This window comes from Emys orbicularis, chromosome 4 (genome assembly GCF_028017835.1).
Source record: "Emys orbicularis isolate rEmyOrb1 chromosome 4, rEmyOrb1.hap1, whole genome shotgun sequence".
Classification (NCBI taxonomy): Eukaryota; Metazoa; Chordata; order Testudines; family Emydidae; genus Emys; species Emys orbicularis.
The window spans coordinates 9,382,931-9,404,595 of record NC_088686.1 but is presented as its reverse complement, the minus strand read 5'-3'; the positions used below and the strand labels follow the sequence as shown (position 1 = coordinate 9,404,595).

Genomic DNA, 21,665 nt, shown 5'->3' with positions numbered 1-21,665 from the left:
CCGATAGCGTAATCTTTAAAAGGTAGTTCTTGGAGTACCTAAAAAGGATGATAAACTGAAAAGGAACCCATTTTCCAATCTTTTCGCTGTCTAGACTGTATCTTCTCTGTAGTGCCCTCTTGATGTCAAGTTTACCTTTGAAGCCTCCTGACACTGCTCAGCCTACCTGGCATCAAGAGTATGCACTTGTTTTTGTGTGTTTAAAAGTGAGAGGCTTGTGAAGCCAGAAGCTCTAACTTATACTGATAACTGAGATTGATGCAATGTTGTGTTTGCTTAGTCTGCTGAACCGAATAGCTAAAGAACTGCTTTACAGGTTTTTTGTTTCTACTTCATTTATCTGCTTGTCCTTGAATGTCTTCTCAACTTTGTAATATGCCAGAATACTGGATGTGCCTGTACCAAAATACTTAAATTTAGTCCCAAATGACTGTAGCAGACAGTAAGATTCTGAAAATGAGTTTTTCAGTTGGCCAGCCTCAACATTTCAACAGAATGAGGTGTCCTGCAGCAGAGAGCAGCTCTTTTCAGGTGAGAGGAGTAGAACAGTGCTACTTTAGGGAGCTGTGCTATTTAGACGGGGGAAGCAAAAAAGTGTGGCTTGAAGTTGGATCAGAAGGCCTTGAAACAGGGGCAACAGAATAGAATGCCCCTGTCAGAAGTCAAGAGACTTGAATGGCAGTGTACACTTTAGTCCAATGTGATAAGCCCTGTAGTTATCTTTGTGACATCCTCTCAGCCTTTATTCCTCCAATTCAGATTCAAGGGGCTACTCCACAGCGTGAGTGTTAATGGGCTTCTCAGGACCCATTCAAGCTGCTTGATTGTCAGTCTGGTTTATAGATACCTTCCCCTTGAATTTTATCTGACTGTCATTATGGCTTTCCATGAGCATGTAGAAAGCCCTTAACCAGGTTCATGAAGGTCATAGTGCATTTACCCTCTCAGTCGTGAGATATAAGCTGATGACCTTTTAGCAACTTGATCCTGTGAGGTCAAGTTTCTTGCTTTGTTTGTAAACATGCCTAGATTTTAGATGTCAGTTTGCTACCATATATGGGAAAAACTTGGAACTTTATTTTCTGTCCTTAGTTTGCAAACTAACCAAGCACCATCTAGTTATTACAAATACTGTCTTCTGACTCTTCAACAAATATAAAACGACCTGGATGCACCCTTGCTCAGGTCACTGGCATCTGATTGACTGTGTTTGTCTGACAGTGGGATCTATGAGATGTGCACATAACTTGGGTATTACGCAGAGCTTATTGTTGGACTTACCATCGTCTTGTTTGTTCAAAGCTCTCCCTCTCTATCTGGTTGAAAATGCATAAAATCCTGTCAAGTATGTAAATGTTGCCTGGCTGAATGATCTATCAATCATCGAACAATTTTCAACATAGCTAACTACTGTTTTTTCTAAACCATTGCATCTCTTCCAACAATCAGTGATGATGTATCTGCTGAATGGGTATCCCTGCATGACACTATAACACCATTGTGGATTGTGTTGGGTATATGAGATGCTGTCATGAAGGCTGGTTTGACAATAATGATCCTGATATATTGAATTTTTCAGATGTAAAGCGACGAGCACATGCTGTGCTCTCAGCTGACCTGTTCTCTGGGTTGAAAAAGGCCAGATATAGGGCAGCTTGCAGTACACTCCAACACAAACTCCATCAAATGCAAAATATGTGGTTTAACCATAATGCAGAGGAACTACAGGCCCTTGCTGATAAAGGTGACTCCAATGGTTTCTATGATGTGGTCAAAGCTGTGTATGGCCCTGCCTGATATGCCTTGACACTGCTAACAAGTGCCGATGGTGAATCTCTCATCAGAGATCATACTGCTATACGCCAACAGTGGCTTGAACATTTTATTGAACTACTTAATCGTTCCTGTTGAGTCACTGAATAATGTCTGTAAACTGTCGGCATCTGCTGCACTTGCCGATCCACCCACATGAGCCGATGTGTTCAAGTAATGAAAAATAATAAATCCCCTAGTCCCGATGCCATTCCAGCGGAGGTTTTCAGACATGAGGGAAATCTTTGCATTGACAAGCTCTTTGAATTTTTCTTACATCTAGCTTCAAGCAGTTATTCTGCAGCAACTGAAAGATGCCAACATCTCAGAGCGTAAAGGCTCTGAAAGCAATTGTGGTAACTACCACGGTATCTCTTTGATCTCTGTGGCCAGCAAGATTCTTGCCCGGCTTCTCTTGACCCATCTTGTGACCCAAATCAACAACATTCTATCTCCATCACAGGGTGGCTTTTGTGTTCAGCGGAGCACTGTTGACCTGATTTTCAGCATTCGGCAGTTACAGGAAAAATGTCGCAAAAAGCACCAACCTTTGTACATTATGTTTTTGGATCTAACCAAGGTATTCAGTACAGTCAACCTCACTGCCCTCTGGAAATTCCTCACTAAATTTGGGTGTCCAGACAAATTTATTAACTTCATTTGGCAGTTCCATGGAGGCATGGCTGGAAGACTTAGCTTTGATAGTGATCTAACAGATCCATTTCCAATCACAAGCAGGGTGAAGCATGGATGTGTCCCCACTCTTAGCCTTTTTGGTCTATTCTTTGCTTCAAGGGCCAGAGGAAGCCCTTTGTGGTGCTTCAAATGACATCTTTATGCACTTCTGCATTGGTAAGTGTCACCAGAGAACAGTCTCGGTGCTCTAGAACCGCTCTGAATGAACTTCAGACAGGACCCTCTTGTAATGTGACTACCCCTCAGGGCACACTCTCACTAGGGCAGGCCTCCGTGGGTCTGACCTCCGAGCGTTCAGCACTCTTGTTCACACCATGAGCTCCCTGCAGTGAATCCACCTGGATAGGACACCTGGGGAGGCCTTACACGTACGCCCCAAAGGGGCCATGCACCCCAACTTCACAATCAGCAGTGATTCTCAGCCAGCATTGTAAAACAGTTTATTAGTCATCTGGAACAAAGTGTAGAACAGTTCTTGTTAGCACAGAAAGTAGGCAGTCAGTAGAAAGTAGTTTCAGGAAAGTCCATCTTGGGGGAGGGGATCCAGAGCCCTGGGCTCTCCCTCCTGAGTCCCAACCCAGGAGACTGACCAGCTTCCAGCAGCCCACCCTCTGTCACACTCAGTTGCCCCTCCTCCGTCCTTTGTCTCTTTTCTGGGCAAACAGATCACCTGGACTCTTTCTTCAGCCCTTGGTTCTCCCGCTGGTCAAAACTGGCTGGCTCCCAAGATTGGGTGAGCCTCTGGGCCATCAGTTGCTAAGTTACAAAGTGTCCAGGCTCTCTGGGTCCAGGCTGCTATATGGCAGTCACACCTGCCCTCTCGGGGTCTCTGCAGCAATCACCCACCACCTAGATACTTTTGTGACACACAGGGGAAACTGAGGCACGCTATTTGCACCTCCTGCTGCAATACCAGTAACTTCCTGAATGAGTAAACCCTTATCCCACCTTGCACCAGCCCCCAACTTACAGTTTCTCATCAGCCCCCTAGATCTTGCCACGTGCAGGTCTACATAACCCATGAAGTGTTTGGAGGGTATATGCTGGCTCTGTCTAGAAACAAGAAAGACAGGGATCCTCTCTTTAAGGAAGAAACCCAAACAACTGAAGTATTTTTTAATTTTTTTATTGTTTTTTTTGTTTCAGTAACACTCAAAGGCCCCAATCAAAATCAGGGCTTCGTTATGCTAGGATAAATACAGGAATACGTGGTTCTTGCCCTCGAAGAGCTTACAGTTAAATTTGAAACAATCTGGGGTTTAATTTTTTTTAAGAAACATCAATTTGAGGTTTTTGTGCCACTAAATATTAATTTAACTTTTCAGTGGTTGAAGAGGGAGAGCAACACTTCGAAAAAATATATTGCTTAAAAAAGAGAGAAGTCAAGAAAGAAAACCACTAGGCTTTAACCTCTCTTTTGTAAATATAAAAAGTGATGATACAAAGACTGATGTTAAAGTCTGCAGCATACAGAACAGTGTTCAATTTTGTTTACATTCTCATGGGAATTAATATTACCCCCAAATCTAAGCATATTTAAAGTTGGGGATTTTTTAAATCATTTATGAGGAAAAGGTAAATTAGTTGGGTTTATTTAACCTTCTTAGAGAAGAGAATATTTTGAAGTAACCTAACTGGAAACATTTATAGATTCCAAGGCCAGAAGGGAACAAACACTATGGTCATTTAGTCTGATCGCCTGTATAACACAAGCCAATACTGAGTTATTTATTAGTAGTTGTAGCTAATGAATTGTTTGTATCTGAATTTTTAAAAAAGCAGTCTAGGAAAGGAAATTCAGTGGAGAATTAAAGCAGTACTTTTGATTTTGGACGTGAAAAAATAAGGCCATTGATTTAAGAAGCATAAAGGAGTTTTGTAGTGAATGCATTTTATAGAGAGGAGATGAGGTTTATAACAGGATAAAATGACAACCGATTTGGTGGGGTTAAAATACCTTTAACAAGATGAAGAATTTTCTCAGACCAAGCTCTCCTTTTGCTGGCCAGAATATTTTGTCCTTTTAAGATTGAGAAAGCTTGTTGAGGGTTAAATAATATCTTAATTTTGTGACATACACTGATTACCCAAATCATATCTTAGCTGGGACTTAAAATGTAAGCCGCTTTTCCTTTTCTTTTTTTACTTACTAAATACCAAAAGATTCAGTTATATAATCCTACTGCTGATATAGACCCATGTAGTCAGAGGAAACGGTGCTTTACAGCTGCAATTAGAGTTTTTTGTTTGTTTTACTATAGCTGCAAAATATTTGGGTACTCAGTGAATTCATGACACTTTAATGATAATGGTGACCGGAAATCTTACAGCTTAGCTATAGTAGTAAATTATACTGTGCAAATAGGTTAGGTATACAGTGATTTAGGGTTTAGAAACAATCTCTGTCAGATGATCAGGTTGAATTACAGCCTTGTAATCTGGTCATCAGGCCTCTCTTTTGCTTCTGAATTTACAGCTGCTGAGAAGTCCATGTGCAGAGTTTCTTTCCTACCATACATACACATTTTGGTGTGTTAGTTTAACTCTCCGATAACAGTATGCTTTTAAAGACTAGATAGAAACATCCTATCAGGTTGATAACTTGATACTTCAGATGTGCTTGACAGGAACATACCCTGTTCTACCCCAAGATCTGTAGAAAATGAGAAATTCATAATGTAATGTCATAAATGCCTGAAGGTCACTTATCGATGCAGATGTCCATGAAATGAAAGGGGGGGGGGGCTTCCAATTATATTTTCTTCTTCCACAGAAGGTCTCTGCCATCCCAGTAAAAATATAACATGTAGGAATGGTGTGATCTGAGCACAGGACAGTTAGGCAGGAAGTCTTGAGTTCTAATTCCAGCTCTGACACTGATTTTTTTTTTTTTTCTGTACCCTTGGGTAACCCTCTCTGAATCCGTTTCTTTATCTGCAGTGTTATTCAGTGTTATTTATTTTGTTTTCAGTAATACCCAAAATGTATTAGACTCAGTACAAACATCAAAGTAGGCAGTGTCCCAGCCCCAAAGAATTTACTTTGAAATTGAGATAATGCTTGCCTATTTCACAAGGCTGTTGTAAGGCTTCATTAATGTTTTTAAAATGTTTTGAAGCTGAGGATGTTAAATGATTACTGTCTGGCAGTGAAACGTGCTGCAAACGTTTGTAACGACAGCCGCCATTCATATTTGTATGCAGTATCGATTCATAGAATACAGCGTTTTGAAAAATGCAAGTTAAAAATGAATTCTTGATCTCTATTTTTTAAATTAAAATTCCTGTAGCAATCTTGGGGGCATAGGCAGGGTTGGCTTTTCCTTCAGAAAAACTAGTTTAGGACAGGGTGCTGGTAAATACTGGCTTACACCAGGTTTAAACGAGGAAACGGAGAAATATAATTGCATCAATGTCCAGCAAGTTGAGCGAGCGTAGAACGAGTCTTTTTTCAAATTTTGAAGACATCCATTCAAAACTGGGGATTAGGCTCGGTCTATCCACTACATCAAAGCTGGTCTTCTGCTATAGAATGCTGCATGGCCAAATGGACCTAGAGTGGTAATCTGCAACTCTGTGTGCTTCTGGTTCCTGCATGCTTCAAGCCCACAACTCAGCATTGGTGTTGTTTTCATATAATCAAATGTTTTTGACTTTTGTTTATATAATATTGAAAACTGAAATATGAGTCCTTGAGAAAATACCAAACCAAAATGTATACAGGCATTCTGGTGTTCAGTATTATAATTACATATATTAGTATTACACCCAGTGCAGTTTTACTTTTTATTTGTGCAGCCATGAATTAATCTACAAATCTACTGCCTTATGTAACCACAATTTGAATATGTAACTAAAACTAAGTGTAATGCGGTGTGCATTAACCAACAGTTTTTAACATTGAAAATGCTTTAAACTGGGAATACCTAGTTTTTCCCAGAGCAGTAAAATCCTTGATTTTACCTGGCAAAACCTACATCTGGTAAATACCAGGCCATCCCTGAGCGGGAGGTGCTGCTGTGCTTGCTCCCCAATGAAAGCATGTTCTTGGCCACCCCTTATGCCAAATTCTGGAAACATCACTTCAGTTATTGACCGGGTTGGGTTTTACATGTAGAACTGCTTTTGTTTTGATCTCATTCCTTAACCTCGTGGTTGTCAGTATTTCTGCCAAGGTAAGTTTTCTCCATGCATCTTGTCTTTGTGATTCATGTGTGCACACAGGATTTGAGAGCAGATTAGAAGTTTCTGTTAGGTTGAACTAGCATAGGAACAATATACCATCATTTTAGGAATACCATAGGATTAGTCTACTGCAATACATGCTTGTAGACTATACTGCATTATTGGTAAAATTTTGATCCTCTCTTCTTGAGCATTCTCTGCGTTTCAAATTCAGCGGATGCCAGCTCCACCTATCTCATTTGTTCTTTTCTTCCAAAACAGCTTCTTTCTGCCTTTTGTGGGGCTTTTTATTCATTCTTTTTGGTATAATAGGAAAATGACGCTAATTGCAGAGATGCCCAGTAGCAGGAGAAATGTGACAGAGCAGTGTTCAGAGGAGTTATTTATGGCATAGTTTAACCAAGCAGTGAGCAGAATAGTAAAGTTCTTGATCAGATCAGGTAACGCTTACAGCAACTTAGAAGCAATTTGGGGGAAATGTTTTCTGGATTTTTACACACAAAATATCTTCATAAAACCCTTGAAGCTGATCAGTACTATTGAACACAAGGAGCTCTAAATAATCCATAATCATATATGTCATTAATCCATATAAAGAATAATACACAGTCTCAGCCTCAGGTGTGGTTGTAAATGCACTTGTCTGTGACACATCTTTATACAAGCATTGATGACATAATAGAGCTGTTATAGTTAGATGATTGAGGCACATTACTAACATGCAAAATTTTAATGCAGTCTTAATTGGTCCTTTAATATCACATTGTGTATGAAGGAATCTAAATGTTGCTACATTTATAAAGCAGATTTTGGAAAAATACGTGAATTGCTGGGTAAACTACAATTAGGAAACTGAGATGAGTGACACTACTGGGAAATATTTAATCAGAAGCCTTGGATGTAGTCAGCTGCTGTCAACCTTTACACCACCACTCACCAAAAGGACCAGTATTGGTTTTATGGGTGATTATGAGCCTGCTCTAATTCCTCATCTCCAGCCTCTTAGTAAAAGAGATGTGTTCAGTTATTTGTCTCTTCTATATGCTGGGTGCATCTCAAACTCTTATGCCAATTGAATGCTCATGGGAATTGGAGCTAATACTTCTGGGTCCATCTGAGTTGGTTTGTGCATGGTACTAACTGTCTATCTTGGGCCCCTATCTAACCACGGGCAGGCGGCAAAATTTTCACTTTTTCACTTCCACAAAACGGACATGAAGTGGCACAGCTTCCCCCTTGCCGATGGCACTTATTGGTCCCAATTTTGGGGAGTAAGGGAAAGTCTTGATGATCACAGAGAAACGAAGAATCAAAAGATTCATGATTTAAGGCTCAGATTTTGTCATGGATATTTTTAGTAAAAATCACAGACCGGTCATGGGTAATAAACAAAAATTCACAAAAGCCCGTGACCTGTCCGTGATTTTTACTACAAATACCCCTGACAAAATGGAGGGTCCAGCACCCACAGTGGCTGGGCAGCTTGGCTGCTGCAGGTCCCTCACTGCCCTTGGTGGCTGGGAGCTGCAGGATCCCTCTGTTGCCCAGCGGCTAGGAGCTCTGGGACTCCCCTGTTGCCTGGCGGCTAGGAGCTGCTGGGGACCCACTGCCGGCAGCGGCTGAGAGCTGCGGTGCTGCCTGCTGACAGCTCCAGACCCAGAGCAGAAATGTCACAGAGGTCTCTGGAAGTCACAGTTTCTGTGAGCACTGTTATAAAATTACTTTCTAACAGCTAATATGAAACTAGGGTGCTTTGGGGATTTACATTGTGATGCCCTGTGTACAAGTGAATCAGCATCAGTCCACCAGCAAAGGCAGCTGGACTGCAGTTCTGAACCTGGATGACTCCTGTAGTCTTACAGAGCTCCTAAGTAGCACAGGGTGTGTCTTATTGCCAGGTCAGAGTGCCTGCATAACTAAGCTTTCCACATTTCCCCTAGCCATAGTGAATCCTGCTGTTCTCCTTGCTTCTTGGCCTCTCTCCAAAGCACCATAGAGACCCTGCTCCCTGACTCTTAGCACATGCCCATAAACATGTCTAAAGCCCTGGAAATTCCCAGACAGGGAACTGAGTTAAAATGGAGTTAGGATAGAGAGTACGTCAGAAATTTAAGAATAAAATCCTTAGAACTTTTTTTTAAAACAGGAGATTTAGAGTCAGGTTTAATTTTTCTTTTATAAATGGTTATCTTTTGGACAGTTTTAAGTTACTCATTGATGAAGCAAAATTCTCAAGAGTCACATTTAGTGCATGTGAATGGCACTACACTAGAATGGCCACATACACAGCCATGAAGCAGTCCCATCTTTGAACTCATAGTAAGATGAACAGGAACAGGGAGATTAAATAGATAATGATGAAATCTTAACACAATGTTTTCTCTCTTAAAACAGCTAGTAAAAGGCCTTCAACAGGAGCTGAACCGGTTATATATGCTGTTCTGTTCTCGGAATCCAGAGTTTGAAGAAAAAGGGAAAGTCTCAATTGTGTCACATTCCCTGGGATGTGTAATCACTTACGACATAATGACTGGCTGGAATCCAGTAAGACTCTATGAACAATTGCTGCAGAAGGAAGAGGAGGATCTTGAAGACCGTTGGATGAGCTATGAGGAGCAACATTTGCTTGAAGAACTTTACATAACTAAACAACGGTAATGTATTCCACATTCTCATTATTAAGGAGAAATCTGCATCCCTAAATGAAACACTTTAGGAGTTTTCCAGAGCTTACCATTACTTCTATCAGAAATGCCTGGCCACTGCTGCACCTGTGCTGGCATTGAATGGCAATGGTAAATGGAATTCTCTAACCACAGAACAAACACATTAGTGAAGCTGTCAAAGGTAAGGGGAGCTGGGATCAGTGACTGGAATTCTGAGCCCGTATCCTGCGTGCTGTACCAGAATCAAACAGCTGGCCAGCAGGAATCATCTGTTCATTGCCAGCTGATCAATTTGGGAACTACTTCCAGCAAGGAACAATAATGCAAGGCCCTCCAAAGACATTATTGACAGTACTCTACTCCAATAAAGTGACTAGATCTGTGGTGAAGCTGAGGCTGCACACTGCCCATGGGTGGGAAATGAGCAGTGATACAGGGTGGAGTTATAGTTGGTGTTGGAATCTTAGCTGTGAATTTCCTGAGTTTCTAGCACTTACTGTTCTTTAAAAAATAAAAAACTAAGTATTCTGAACCTATCCAGGTTTGAGGAGAGGAGAAGGAATAAAGGTTCTCCTTTGAGGAATTGCACATATCCTTTCCATTGTAGGTATATGTGCACTCTAGTGCAGTTGTTGGAGAGTTTTCCCTTATCAGTACCTGTGGGGCGGCATAGTTACTGTCATTAGTACCCATTGTTGTTATAGAGCAGTTTGTGTTTAGTTTAGCTTAACTTAGGCCTGGTCCACACTAACCCCCCACTTCGAACTAAGGTACGCAAATTCAGCTACGTTAATAACGTAGCTGAATTCGAAGTACCTTAGTTCGAACTTACAGCGGGTCCAGACGCGGCAGGCAGGCTCCCCCGTCGATGCCGCATACTCCTCTCACCGAGCTGGAGTACCGGCGTCGACGGCGAGCACGTCCGGGATCGATCCGGGATCGATTTATCGTGTCTAGACAAGACGCGATAAATCGATCCCAGAGGATCGATTGCTTACGGCCGGACCAGGAAGTAAGTGTAGACCTGCCCTTAGGGGGGTGGTTGTTTTTTTTTTGGGGGGGGGGGGGGGCTGTTTGACACCGACTCCTATCTGGGTACTGGAGTTATGCCTCATTCTTCGGGCTTGAAACCCTGCCACTCTTGTGGCAAACTAATGCTAATTAGTGACCTGCAATCCAGCTGCCTTAAGTACTTGGGGGAGGCTCATGTTAGTGACAGATGCAGTATCTGTAAGGCATTTAAGCCCCAATCCCAAAAGGACAGGGCAGCTAGACTTAAGTACCTGCTTAAGTTGGAATTGGAGCTTCATCCTCTATTGGAGCCTTCTTGCACAATCCGGGTACGAAGTGCTTCTGCATCGGGCAGCAGTGCTCCTCCAGCCTTGGTTGTACCGAGAGACAGATCAATTTCACTGGTGCCAAAGAAGAGGTAACACAAGTCATCTAAGGACTTGGTACTAGGCACCTCAAGATCAGTGGCGCAGAAGTTGAGCCTCTACCAAGGACTCGAAGGTGTGCTTAAAAAGGAGGCATTCTCCAGAACAAGCCTCAGAATGGGAGGTTGTTGGCTCCAGAGCCCAGTTCAGTACCAGCTTCACTATTGTCATCTCGGGTTGCAGTGCCACATGACCAGAATACTTTCCCTGTACCATCCACTCTTGAGGCGTTTGTTGAATCTGTCAATACCGCCCTCCCTGGGAATTCAAGATTCTTGCTTGGCGTCAGCACTGATGGTCGCAGTTCAGCTCCACACCATGTGGAACTATCGGATTTGACAATTAGTATACTGACTAAAATGGTACCGTCTAGGGGAAATCCACAGAGGATCTCGTTGTCCCCTTCTCCAGAATCTGAGCCTACCTCTCTGGTACTGAGGGGACAGTTCCTGCATGGTCTGAAGAAGTGGATTCTTCTTCGAATTCTAAAGTAGGTTTATATGTGTCTCAGTCTGGACATGTCCAGTAACCTGTATGCAGTGCCTGCCCACCCTGGTTTCAGCCTCTGTTCCAGCAGGGTGCAGACCGCAAGGACCCTTTGTCTGCACACAGTTGGGGGCCAGACCCATATCAGTGGCTTTTGGGGAACCTACGGGGGTTCCTCCCTCAGTCAAGAGTCCCCACATCCTCCCCACTCTACCTCCTTGGCTAGTCATCAAGAACATCAGCGCCATAAACAGCCAAACCTTGGTAGTGGGCCCACCCTGTGCAGGGGCAGGATCCTTCTCTTGAGCTTCCCTGAAAAGAGTTGAAACAGGATAAGCCCCGAGGGTCATTGGCATGTTCTTCCTCAACCCATATGAGGCTGTCATGGTGGAGCCTGTTTCCTTGCCACTGGATGACTACAAAGCCCATCAAGAGTTGTTGCGAAGGATGTCTTTGGTTGTAGGCATCCATCAAGAGGAGGTCCAGGAAAAGTCCAACAGGCTTGTGGGCATTTTTAACATCAGCAGCTCCATCAAGGATAGCTCTGCCTATTAATGAGTCTGTTCTGGAGCCTACTCAGGTTTTTTGGCAGACCCCATTGTCCCTGCCACCTACTGCAAAGATAGCGGAGAGGAGATACTACATCCCCTCTCATGCGTTTTAACATTTTTACAGTCCTGCCTCTCAGGGTTCCCTGGTAGTATCTGCCGTTAATCTAGAGGCAAGGTCACCAGGCATTGAAACCAAAAAACTAAACTTGTTCGGAAGGAAGCTTTATTCCACAGAAGGGTTACACCTTTGTGTTGTGAACCAGCAAGCTCTGCTGGGGCACTATGATTTTACCCAGTGGGATACAATTTTGAAGTTTAAGGATGAGCTCCAGACAATATGAAACAAGAATTTCAGGTGATGGTGGAGGAGAGCAAGTTAGTTTCTAGAACAGCTCTGCAGGCTGGTCATGATGGATCTGATTCTGCAACTCATTGCCTGGTCTCCATCATCATCACATGATGGTCCTCATGGATGCTATCCTCTGTTCTCCCAGAGCGTCAACAAACAATCCAGGACCTCCCCATTGAGGGGTCATCACTCTTCTCAGGAAAAACTGGTGACACTCTGCATCGTCTCAAGGACTCCAGAGTAACTCTGAAATTCCTGAGGATTTATATTCCGAGGGCAAAGAGGAAGTCCTTCTGTCCTTATCAGACCCAGCAATTTCTGGGAGTTGTAGCTCAAACCAAGGAAAAAAGATATAGGAGTTTAAAAAATAAATAAATAAATAATTTCCACCCTCACCTTCTGCCCCTGCAGCTGCTGGTTCATCCAGGCAGACTGCATCCTCCTAGCACACAATTTGTTGAGTAGGTCAAGAGCAGAGTATCAGTTCCAAAAGTGCCATCTTTGCCTTCTCTGATTTTTGCAAATTGCCTATCCCACTTCCTTCATGCTTGGGCCCACATCACCATGGCTCAGTGTGTTCTAAGCATGGTGGAAGTGGAATAAACCCTTCAATTTCTTTCTAGCCCCCCTTCCCCATCCCTCTTCAGGGACCTCTCTCTCAAAGCTGTGTTATTTGCGAGAGATACAATCGCTTCTTCTTGTGGGGGCTATAGAGTAGGTCCTTCAGTTGCTCAGAGGAAAGTGGTTTTACTCCCATTACTTCCTGATCCCGAAAGGAAAGGGAGGTGGGGTCTCAGGCCTATTTTAGATCTGAGAGAGTTAAACAAGTTCCTAAAGAAATTGAAATTCCGGATGGTCACTATAACTTACATTATTCCTTCCCTTGAGCTGGGTGACCGGTATGCTTTCCTTGACCTAAAGGATGCTTACTTTCATGTGGCAATTCATCAGAGCCACAGAAAGATTCTAAGATTCTATCAACGGTTCTATCAGTTCACAGTGCTGACTTTTGGTCTGTTGGCCGACTCGTATTCACACAGCGTATGGCAGTGGTAGCAGCATTCCTCCAGAGATCAGGAGTCCATGTCTCCCATTATCTGGATGACTGGCTAGTAAAAAGTCGATCCAGGTCATAAACGTTGTCCAGTATAAACATTATCCTGTCCAGGTTTGATGCGCTCAACCTACTGATCAACACAGAAAAGTCCATCCTGTCTTTGATTCAGAAAATAGAATTTATTGGAATGGTCCTCAATTCCATGATGGGCCAAAGCTTTCCTTCTACCGTCAAGGTTTCAGACTATGCAAGGCATCATTCTAGGTTTAAAGACATATCTCCTCCCCACAGTAAATAGTTGTTGAGGCTGCTATGGCACATGGCAAGCCTGCATTTATGTTATCTAGTATGCCAGACTACGTTTCAGAGAGCTTACAGAGCTGATTGGCCGAGCTGTATTCATCAAGGAAACATTATCTGAACTATCGTGTCCATATGCCAAATTGGTTCTTATCCTCCCTAGATAGATGGACAGAACCTTCCAACGTTTGCAAGGAAGATCCCTTCACTCCATCTCAACAATCTTTCACTTTAGTCACGGATGCGTTGGGTTTGGGTTGGTGATCTGTCTTGGGTCTCATACAGACACAGTGTAATCTAAAATAACCTGCAACTCCCTGACATTTATAGGTAATCTGTTTCGTTTGCATGGCATTTCTTTCACACATCCAGGGAAGGGGCTTGTAGGATTTTGATAAAAAATGCAGTAGCCATGTTCTATGTAAACAAACAAGGAGGAGCCTTTTAAGAGAGCGTGTCCGTCCCTCCTTGTCTATCTCTGATGGAGGCCACACCTCCTCACTGTCATGCCCTTGGCACGGCAACCAATTAGAGGGGAATTAGCTGTCTTTAAAGCTCAGGCCACTTAAACTGGGCTGAGCAATACTGAGTCTATGAACCTCGGCACTCAGGCAGTGTGGGCAGCAAAAAGTCGGGGCTCTAGCTTGCGATCAGGGCAGAGCAGCAAAAGGAATCTAGCGTCCTAGCTTTAGCGGACTGTAGACTAGTGCAGGCCTCCTGGCCTATGATGGGGAGGCTGCTATCCCAGGTGTGAGGTGGCAGGGTGTATGGGGACCCAGGGCCCACCCAACTCCACTGTTTCCCAGCCCAGGGCCCTAACAGTGGTGGAGTATTCCGCCATTGGAGTCAGCAGAGATTCCAGCCACAACACGCTGACCTGACTTCAGGCAGTGACGGAGCCAGACTACAGTTGGCTGTCCCTGGGCTACTTCCTTCCCTCCCCTCGGGGTGTACCTGCATCTAGGGGTCGTCCTCAGTCTCCCCCAGGAGCAGCCGCAGGCCCGGGCCCTTTAAATCACCGCTGGAGCCCTGCCACCGCTACCCCAGGACTCCAGCAGCGGGGCTCGGGCGGCGCTTTAAAGGGCCCGTGGCTCCCCACAGCAGCCGGAGCCCTGGGCCCTTTAAATCGGCAGCCTGGGGAAGCCGGTCCGGTCCGTCACGGCGTACTGGCTCTTGCCAGTATGCGGTGCCGGACCAGACCGGCTTACTTTCACCTCTGCTGGTGTGTCAGGAAGTGATTCTGCTTTGAAATTATTATATTGCCAGCTCTGTACATCTAAAAGTGGCTTACCTTCCAGGGATCCAGAATACTCTGGCTGACCGCCTAAGCAGACTGTTTATCAATCACCATGAGTGGTTCCTTTGCCCAGACATAACAAGTTCCATTTTTAGGAACTCCACCAGTGGCTCTATTTGCAACAAAAGACAACAGAAAATGTCCCCAGGTTTGCTTCCAAATAGGCCACAGCCCGGGTTTGTTGACAAACACTTTTCTACTGCCATGGTCAAATGGACTCATGTATGCTTTTCCTCCCATTCCTCTCTTGCCCAGAGATCTGTGCAAAATCAAGCAGGACAAGGCTCATCTTATACTTATTGCCTCAGCAGGGCCCTGTCAACACTGTTTTTCAGAGTTATCCCTATCAATCAATCCTCCGCTGTCACTCCCACAAGACACAAACTTGATTTAGCATAAACGCAGCCACCCCATCCATCCTAATCTACAGACCCTTTATGTGACTGTCTGGAGGCTTCATGGCTGACATCTGCAGAGGGGTCCTGCTTTAGAGGAGATCGGTATGTGCTGCTAGTAGAAAACTAGGTAAATGAAAGAGGTTCTCTATCTGGTCCAGACTGAAAGGCGTTTCCCTCGTCCATGCTTCTGTTCAGCACGTATTGGACTATCTTCTGTTCCTAAAGCATCGAGGGTTAACAGTTCACTCAGAGTGCACCTGTGGTTTTCTCTGCCTTCCACCAACCTATTGATGGCCATTCACTTTTTTCCAACCTGTTGTCCATAAGAGTTTTAAAAGGCCTGGACAAACTATTTCCACAGGTGTAGGATCCTGTTCCCCCATGCAGCTTGACTCTAGTCTTAGCAAAACTGATGGGTTCCCCTTTTGGACCTTCAGCATCCTACTTCCTATTGCACCTTTCTGTGGAGGATGAATCTTTAGTGACCATTACATCGGCTAGTAAAGGGGGGGAATGAGAGCATTAGTATCAGATCCTCCATAGACTGTTTTCTACACAGTTTACCTTTGCCCTTATCCAAGGTTTCTTACTTAGGTGGTTTCCAGTTTTTATATTAACCAAGCTGTCTTCTTACTGACCTTCCCAAAACCTCATGGTTGTAAAGGTGAGGAGAGGCTTCATGCTCTAGATGTTAGAGAGTTTTAGCTTTTTATCTGGACCAGACTATACCTTTTAGGTCTTTGATACAACTCTTGATCACGTGTGTGGACAGAATGAAGGGCTATCCAGTATCCACTCAAATGATCTTATCTTGGATATCCAATTGCATGCTGTTATGCTACCAGTTGGCTAGTGTGATGCCTCCAGATAGAGCCGGTGTTCTCAAACTTCATTGCACCGCAACCCCTTTCTGACAACAAAAATTACTTCACAACCCCAGGAGGGGGGACTGAAACCCTGAGGCCACCCGAGCCCCGCCACCCTGAGTGTGGGGGGTCAAAGCCAAAACCCAAGCTCCACCACTCTGGGTGAGGGGGCCAAAGCCGAAGTCCAAGGGCTTCAGCCTTGGGCAGGGGGCCTGTAGCCCAAGCCCCACTGCCCAGGGCTGAAGCCCTTTCAGCCCCGGGCAGTGGGGGCTCGGGCTTTGGCCCCAGACCCCAGCAAGTCTAATGCTAGCCCTGGCAACCCCACAGTGAAGTGCTAGCAGCTATTCCCTCTTAACGTGCAACTCAATTGAGAGAAATATGAAGAAACCTCTTCAGCATCCCAAAACATGCGGAGGAAGGATAACCTCTTAGACGTCATTAGGATCTGACCAGTGGCCATCGCCATGGTCATACTCTTGCCCCAGCTGCCTAGCCATTCGCAAAAATGTTCCAAGCTTGATCCTCATTAATCCTAATGTTACGCAGCATATGCATTTATCAATGAATACAGCCATCTTTAAATTTTATTAATGCAGTTCAGTACAAATCTAATATGTATGCTTCTATAAAACATACAATTACAATCTGTAACTTCAGGATTTCAAAGTTTATAATCTTTCTAAAGCAATATTGGGCTTGTGAAAATTTTTGTGCCTGGAGTAGTTTGATTGTATTCTTAAATGTTTTAAATTGTACTTCCCTCTATAATGTTCTATAAGTGGCATGTGTGATTACAGCATATGATACCTCTTAATATGTAATGGGTGGAGATAAATATTCAGTTTCTTTGCTGAGTGAGTCAAACTCTTGAACACATGTAGACTGTTGAAAATGCTGCTTTTCAGTAAACGCCAGTCCCCAAAACCCATTTTTTGCTAGTTAGACTGATACACAGCAGAATAGATATGTTCTACATTTTATTCATAAAACACACTTTGAAAATTTAATAAAGTCATTTCTTCTATTCTGTAAATAATTTGTAATACTATTGTTCTGCTGTGGATTGAGGAAAGCTGGCGGCCATGATAGCTGCCTTACATTAATGCAAAACAAGGGAACAGTTAAATGCCCCCAGTGATAGCTGAAGCAGTGGACTAGACTGCATTCAAATACAGGCAGTGGCTGGGCCATGCAGTCCAAAAGGTTTCCTTGGGGTCTGATAAACACAGGAATGAGGGATCGTTTTGATTGCAGCTGTGAGTTGGGGGCAGGGAGGGAGGAGAAGGGGAGAAGCCGCAAAACAACCACAGAAGCAGATAGAGAAGGAAGCCAAGATACAATCGGGGATGCATGTGTTCCATGACCCTGAGAAAAGCTGAGAGAGAGGTTTTGGGTAAAGTTCTGGCTGAGAAAGGGTTGGGACTGTGAGCAAAGAAACTGTCTCCTGCTGCTTGATTCCTGCTGTGCTCAGGGAAACAGAACTTTGTGTATGTTCTTTGTAAATAAATAGGACTGCGTCAAACAAATATCTGACTCCAGCATCAATTCCTTCTCCGAATGGAAACAACATACAACCTCAAAAATTGGCTAACTGCTTTTTGTCCGCACCATGCCTAATGAAGACACCCCTTTTTTCTAGATTGAGAGAGATAGAAGAAAGGTTACATGAATTAAAGGCATCAACCATATCGAAAACACCTGCCTTAAAATTTAAGGTATGTATGTTCGATGGATTTTTATTGAATGAATGAATATTTATTGTGTTTGCTATAAAAGTTTGCTTTCAATACGCTCTACCCAAGTTTCTTTTTCTGCTTGTACTGAGGTAATTTTTATAGATTTTTTTTTAAAATATTCACATATGTATATAAAAGGATTAATATACATTCATATATTTAATTTTTGCTCTTCAATTTAAAATTTATAATATATATTTATATCTAAAATATATATTATATATTATTATATGAATTATATTAATATTACATGTTTGTTTTATACCACATGTGGTGGTGAAATCCATTTTGTAAATTTGCATTTATCATGCACCTTTGACAGTCTCACCTCTACTCTGCCCACTAATCCATCTTGCCCTGGGACTGCTTCTAACATGCCAAACCTCTGAACAGCTTCAAACCTGGCTGAACTTCCTCCAAATGTGGAATTTTCCCCCAGATTACACTGGCCTGCTGAGACACGGGACAAGCAGTCTTTAGTGATAGGTTTAGACTGATATTTTATAAGCCAATAGAGCCAATTACTGGAGCTTTATGCCATTGGAAAGAGGCGATTCCCAGCTTTCCAATTGGTTGCACAAGACTTCCTAACAGTCCTATAATGTTTTGAGATATTGGACTTTAAAAATATGACATTATGTAAAAAAGAAAATTAGCTCATTTTTCAGAGTTTTTAAAATTATCATTTTTTTTCTCCTTCTGATGTCACTGCTTTTGTACTCATAGGCCCAGATTTTTAGAGGTATTTAGGCATTGCTGTGCTCAGTGATGCAATGTGTAGCAGATTTAGGAGCCTAAATCTCATTTTCTAAAGGGATTTAGACACTTGAGACTAAATCTTAGTGAGGCGTTGCGTCATTGAGCACAGCCGTGCCTAAATAGCTTTAAAAATCTGGGCCTCAGTAACTAAAGTCAATATCTGCTGATAGAAAAACGGAAAAATTACTTACTAGTAATTCAGTTTGTCCTAACCCTCTTCTCTTCACCATCATTTTAATAAAACATAATCTACATCATGCTATTATCTCTACCGGTTGGGAAGCAGGAGATAGACTGATACCCTTCACTCCTCAATTCTGTACAAAGACTTGTCCTTCATCCACTTGCATTCAGTCTGAACGTTTTCAGAACAAGAGCCCTACGAAGGGGCACAAAGCAAGGGAAGTAGGATGGGGAAAGAGGAGAGAACTATGACAAACCAAATTACTCATAGGTAATTTTCCCTTGTCATACATCCTCTCTCTTCCTCATCCTGCTAAATCTTCCATAGACTGTTAAATAGTGTATCAAAGGGTTTTATACTGTTGCCTGTCACTGTAGTTTCTGAGTACCTTCATTCTGATGGAGAGCAGTTCAAGAGGAGGAGAGGCTTACCTTAAATATATGAGAGCAAGATGCTTCTACTAAAGGAAGAGTTCACAGGATGCTTCCACTGAAGGACAACGTCACAGCGGCATATTAGACCAGTTGGTTGTATGTGACTAACGTGACGACAAGTAACTGCTGTGTAGATATCATCCACCAAAGTCTTGGCTCTTTCTACCCAGACAGAGCTATTCCTTTAATAACGCTCTAGTTTAACCAGGAGTTATTGGGCTTGATGTAGTAATTGCTGAATGAAATTCTTTGGCCTGTCCAAAGAAGACCGGCAGACAATCAGAGTAGATGGTCATAGTGGTCACATCTGGCCTTCATATATGATTGAATGGGCCTGTACTACTTTGATGGAAAAATGTGGTCACTACTGTGGTCACCAGAGTGCCTAAGATCAGGGAAAGTCACTAGTCCTACTTAAGTGAGACTTAAATGCTTGCTTGACCTTGAGCAAATAGACACATTTCTCTGTCAAGATAAGTTCAGGAAGAAATCCAGAAACTACATTGCCTGGTGATTAATGTGAAAGGAAGCGGTGCATATAACTGCTCCTTCTGGGGGGGGGAACCTGAAGATTTGGAGGGTCTTTGTTCAGTGCCCCTAACTCATCATCCCGGCCAAGATTATGGCCACCAAAATAGGATCTTTGGAGTTAAGGACTTTAGACTTCCTCCCCACTGATAGCCCTAATGAGGGATTCACTAAAACTCTCAGGGCTAGGAATGGTAGGCCTCACTGAGGGGACCAGGAGTTGAATGCCACAACTCTACTAGTATCTCACCAGACATGTAAAGTTTAGGGATGCAGTCTCGTTTTGGCCTTGTCTGTGGGACAACAGCTGTGGAAAAGGAAGAAGAGGCTAAGGAAGAATTCTATATGTTTCTTATCTGAAGAATGTAAAAATGCTGGGAAAGCTAGCCGCTCTATGGCATTGGGGCATGTCAGTTGTCATTTTTGCTTCAGTGGTCAAAGATAACAGCATGATAGAAGGATTTTCCTTTAAGAAGTGGAAGAGAGGAGGGGCATACCACAATTACTTCCTGATACCAAAGCTAGTGATTAGTTTATTTAACTCTGTGTTTGTCAACACAATTACCCAAGCTATTTCAGGATTCTGTGGCACTTTTCACAAAGATTCTTAAGGTCAGTTAACCCTGGTTCCCTGGGCAAATTTCAACATATTAGAACTCAACTTTTGTACAGCAGCATCCTCTATCTATCCAAAGCTGTTAATGGTGTTGAAAAGACACTGATGAACTACTAGGAGTACAACTGAAATGCAACCATATCTGAGAGAAAAGGAGGTCTTCAGACTTCTCGTAGCAACACTCTGCAGCAATTCAGAACAGAACTGCCTAGTTAAATTCCCCATGTAATGCTAATCTACTAGCTTCGTCCCTTCATTTCTTGTCCTCAAAAGTTGCATGGTGTTTCTGATGCAGTTAAAGGGCTGTGGGCTACAGTCTAGAGGTGGCTGCAGTTTCATGCTCAGCTGAAGTATTTCCTCGGTCGGTAAAGTTCTTTGCAATCCTTCTGGATGAAAGGCAATATATAAACATATGCTGCAGTTATCTTCATTGCCCTCCCATTTTAATTTCACCTGTAAATATGCCCATGTGTCCCCTTCACTTGCACACATTGTGTCATTGAAAGGTGCATTGTCACACATTCATTCTCTCATTCAGCTGCTCTTCTAGTCTGGAAGAATTACACAAAGTCTTGAATGGTATTGTTGGTGATTTGGGTTTTGTTGCTAAAGTAGTAGCTTAGCTCTGCTCCTTGTGTATCATTCCTCCCCAGTAATTCAGTTTGTCTTCTGAATCATAGCTGTCATCATAATCTATCTTTGGAGCGCAACATTAAAAATAAATGTTGCTTCTGTTATTAAACTGTGCCATTGACAACTTGCTGCTGTATTTCACACAAATAGGTAATATTCCCCACCGCTGCTTCAACATCTGGCCTATCCAAATGAATGCTACCTAGTTTTTAAAGACTGTGGCCTCCTCACCTCAATAGATCATCATATGATAACTTTCCAAATAAACTACCTACTTGATAATGCCGAGAGTCTAATGGCTTTAGTTCCTCAGTTTGAAGGACTTCATTTCTGAAAGGCTCTCTTTTGATTCTGTGGAGATTCACATTTTGGTATTAATCAGAACCATTACATGGGATATACTCTACAATTGATTAAGTCTTCAATCTACAAGTCTAACCTAGCCGGAACACCACATCAAAAGACTTCTTCCTATAGGAGAATATATAGTATAGAACACTGACCCAAGAAGGAAGCCCTTGTCCACCTGGACATTGTCAGTGATGCATTATCAATGGGCCTGAAGGAACAGGAAAAACCCTCCTGTGTCTTGTAATCACTGGATCCATTTACCTTTTCAAATACTTGTCTAGTCTGCATTTCACCTAAGCTGAGTTTACTGAAATCTCCTTTTTAAG

The 21,665-nt window shown here is 42.9% G+C and overlaps 1 protein-coding gene across 1 annotated transcript in view; it reads left to right on the top strand.

The window, feature by feature from the left end:
• The window catches only part of DDHD1 (DDHD domain containing 1), a 109,711-nt gene that overhangs the window by 75,139 nt on the left and 12,907 nt on the right, over positions 1-21,665 (top strand). The window contains exons 8-9 of the mRNA XM_065403611.1: positions 9,087-9,346; positions 17,738-17,813. Coding sequence (XP_065259683.1) covers positions 9,087-9,346; positions 17,738-17,813 — 336 coding nt within the window. The remainder of the gene's footprint in view (positions 1-9,086; positions 9,347-17,737; positions 17,814-21,665) is intronic.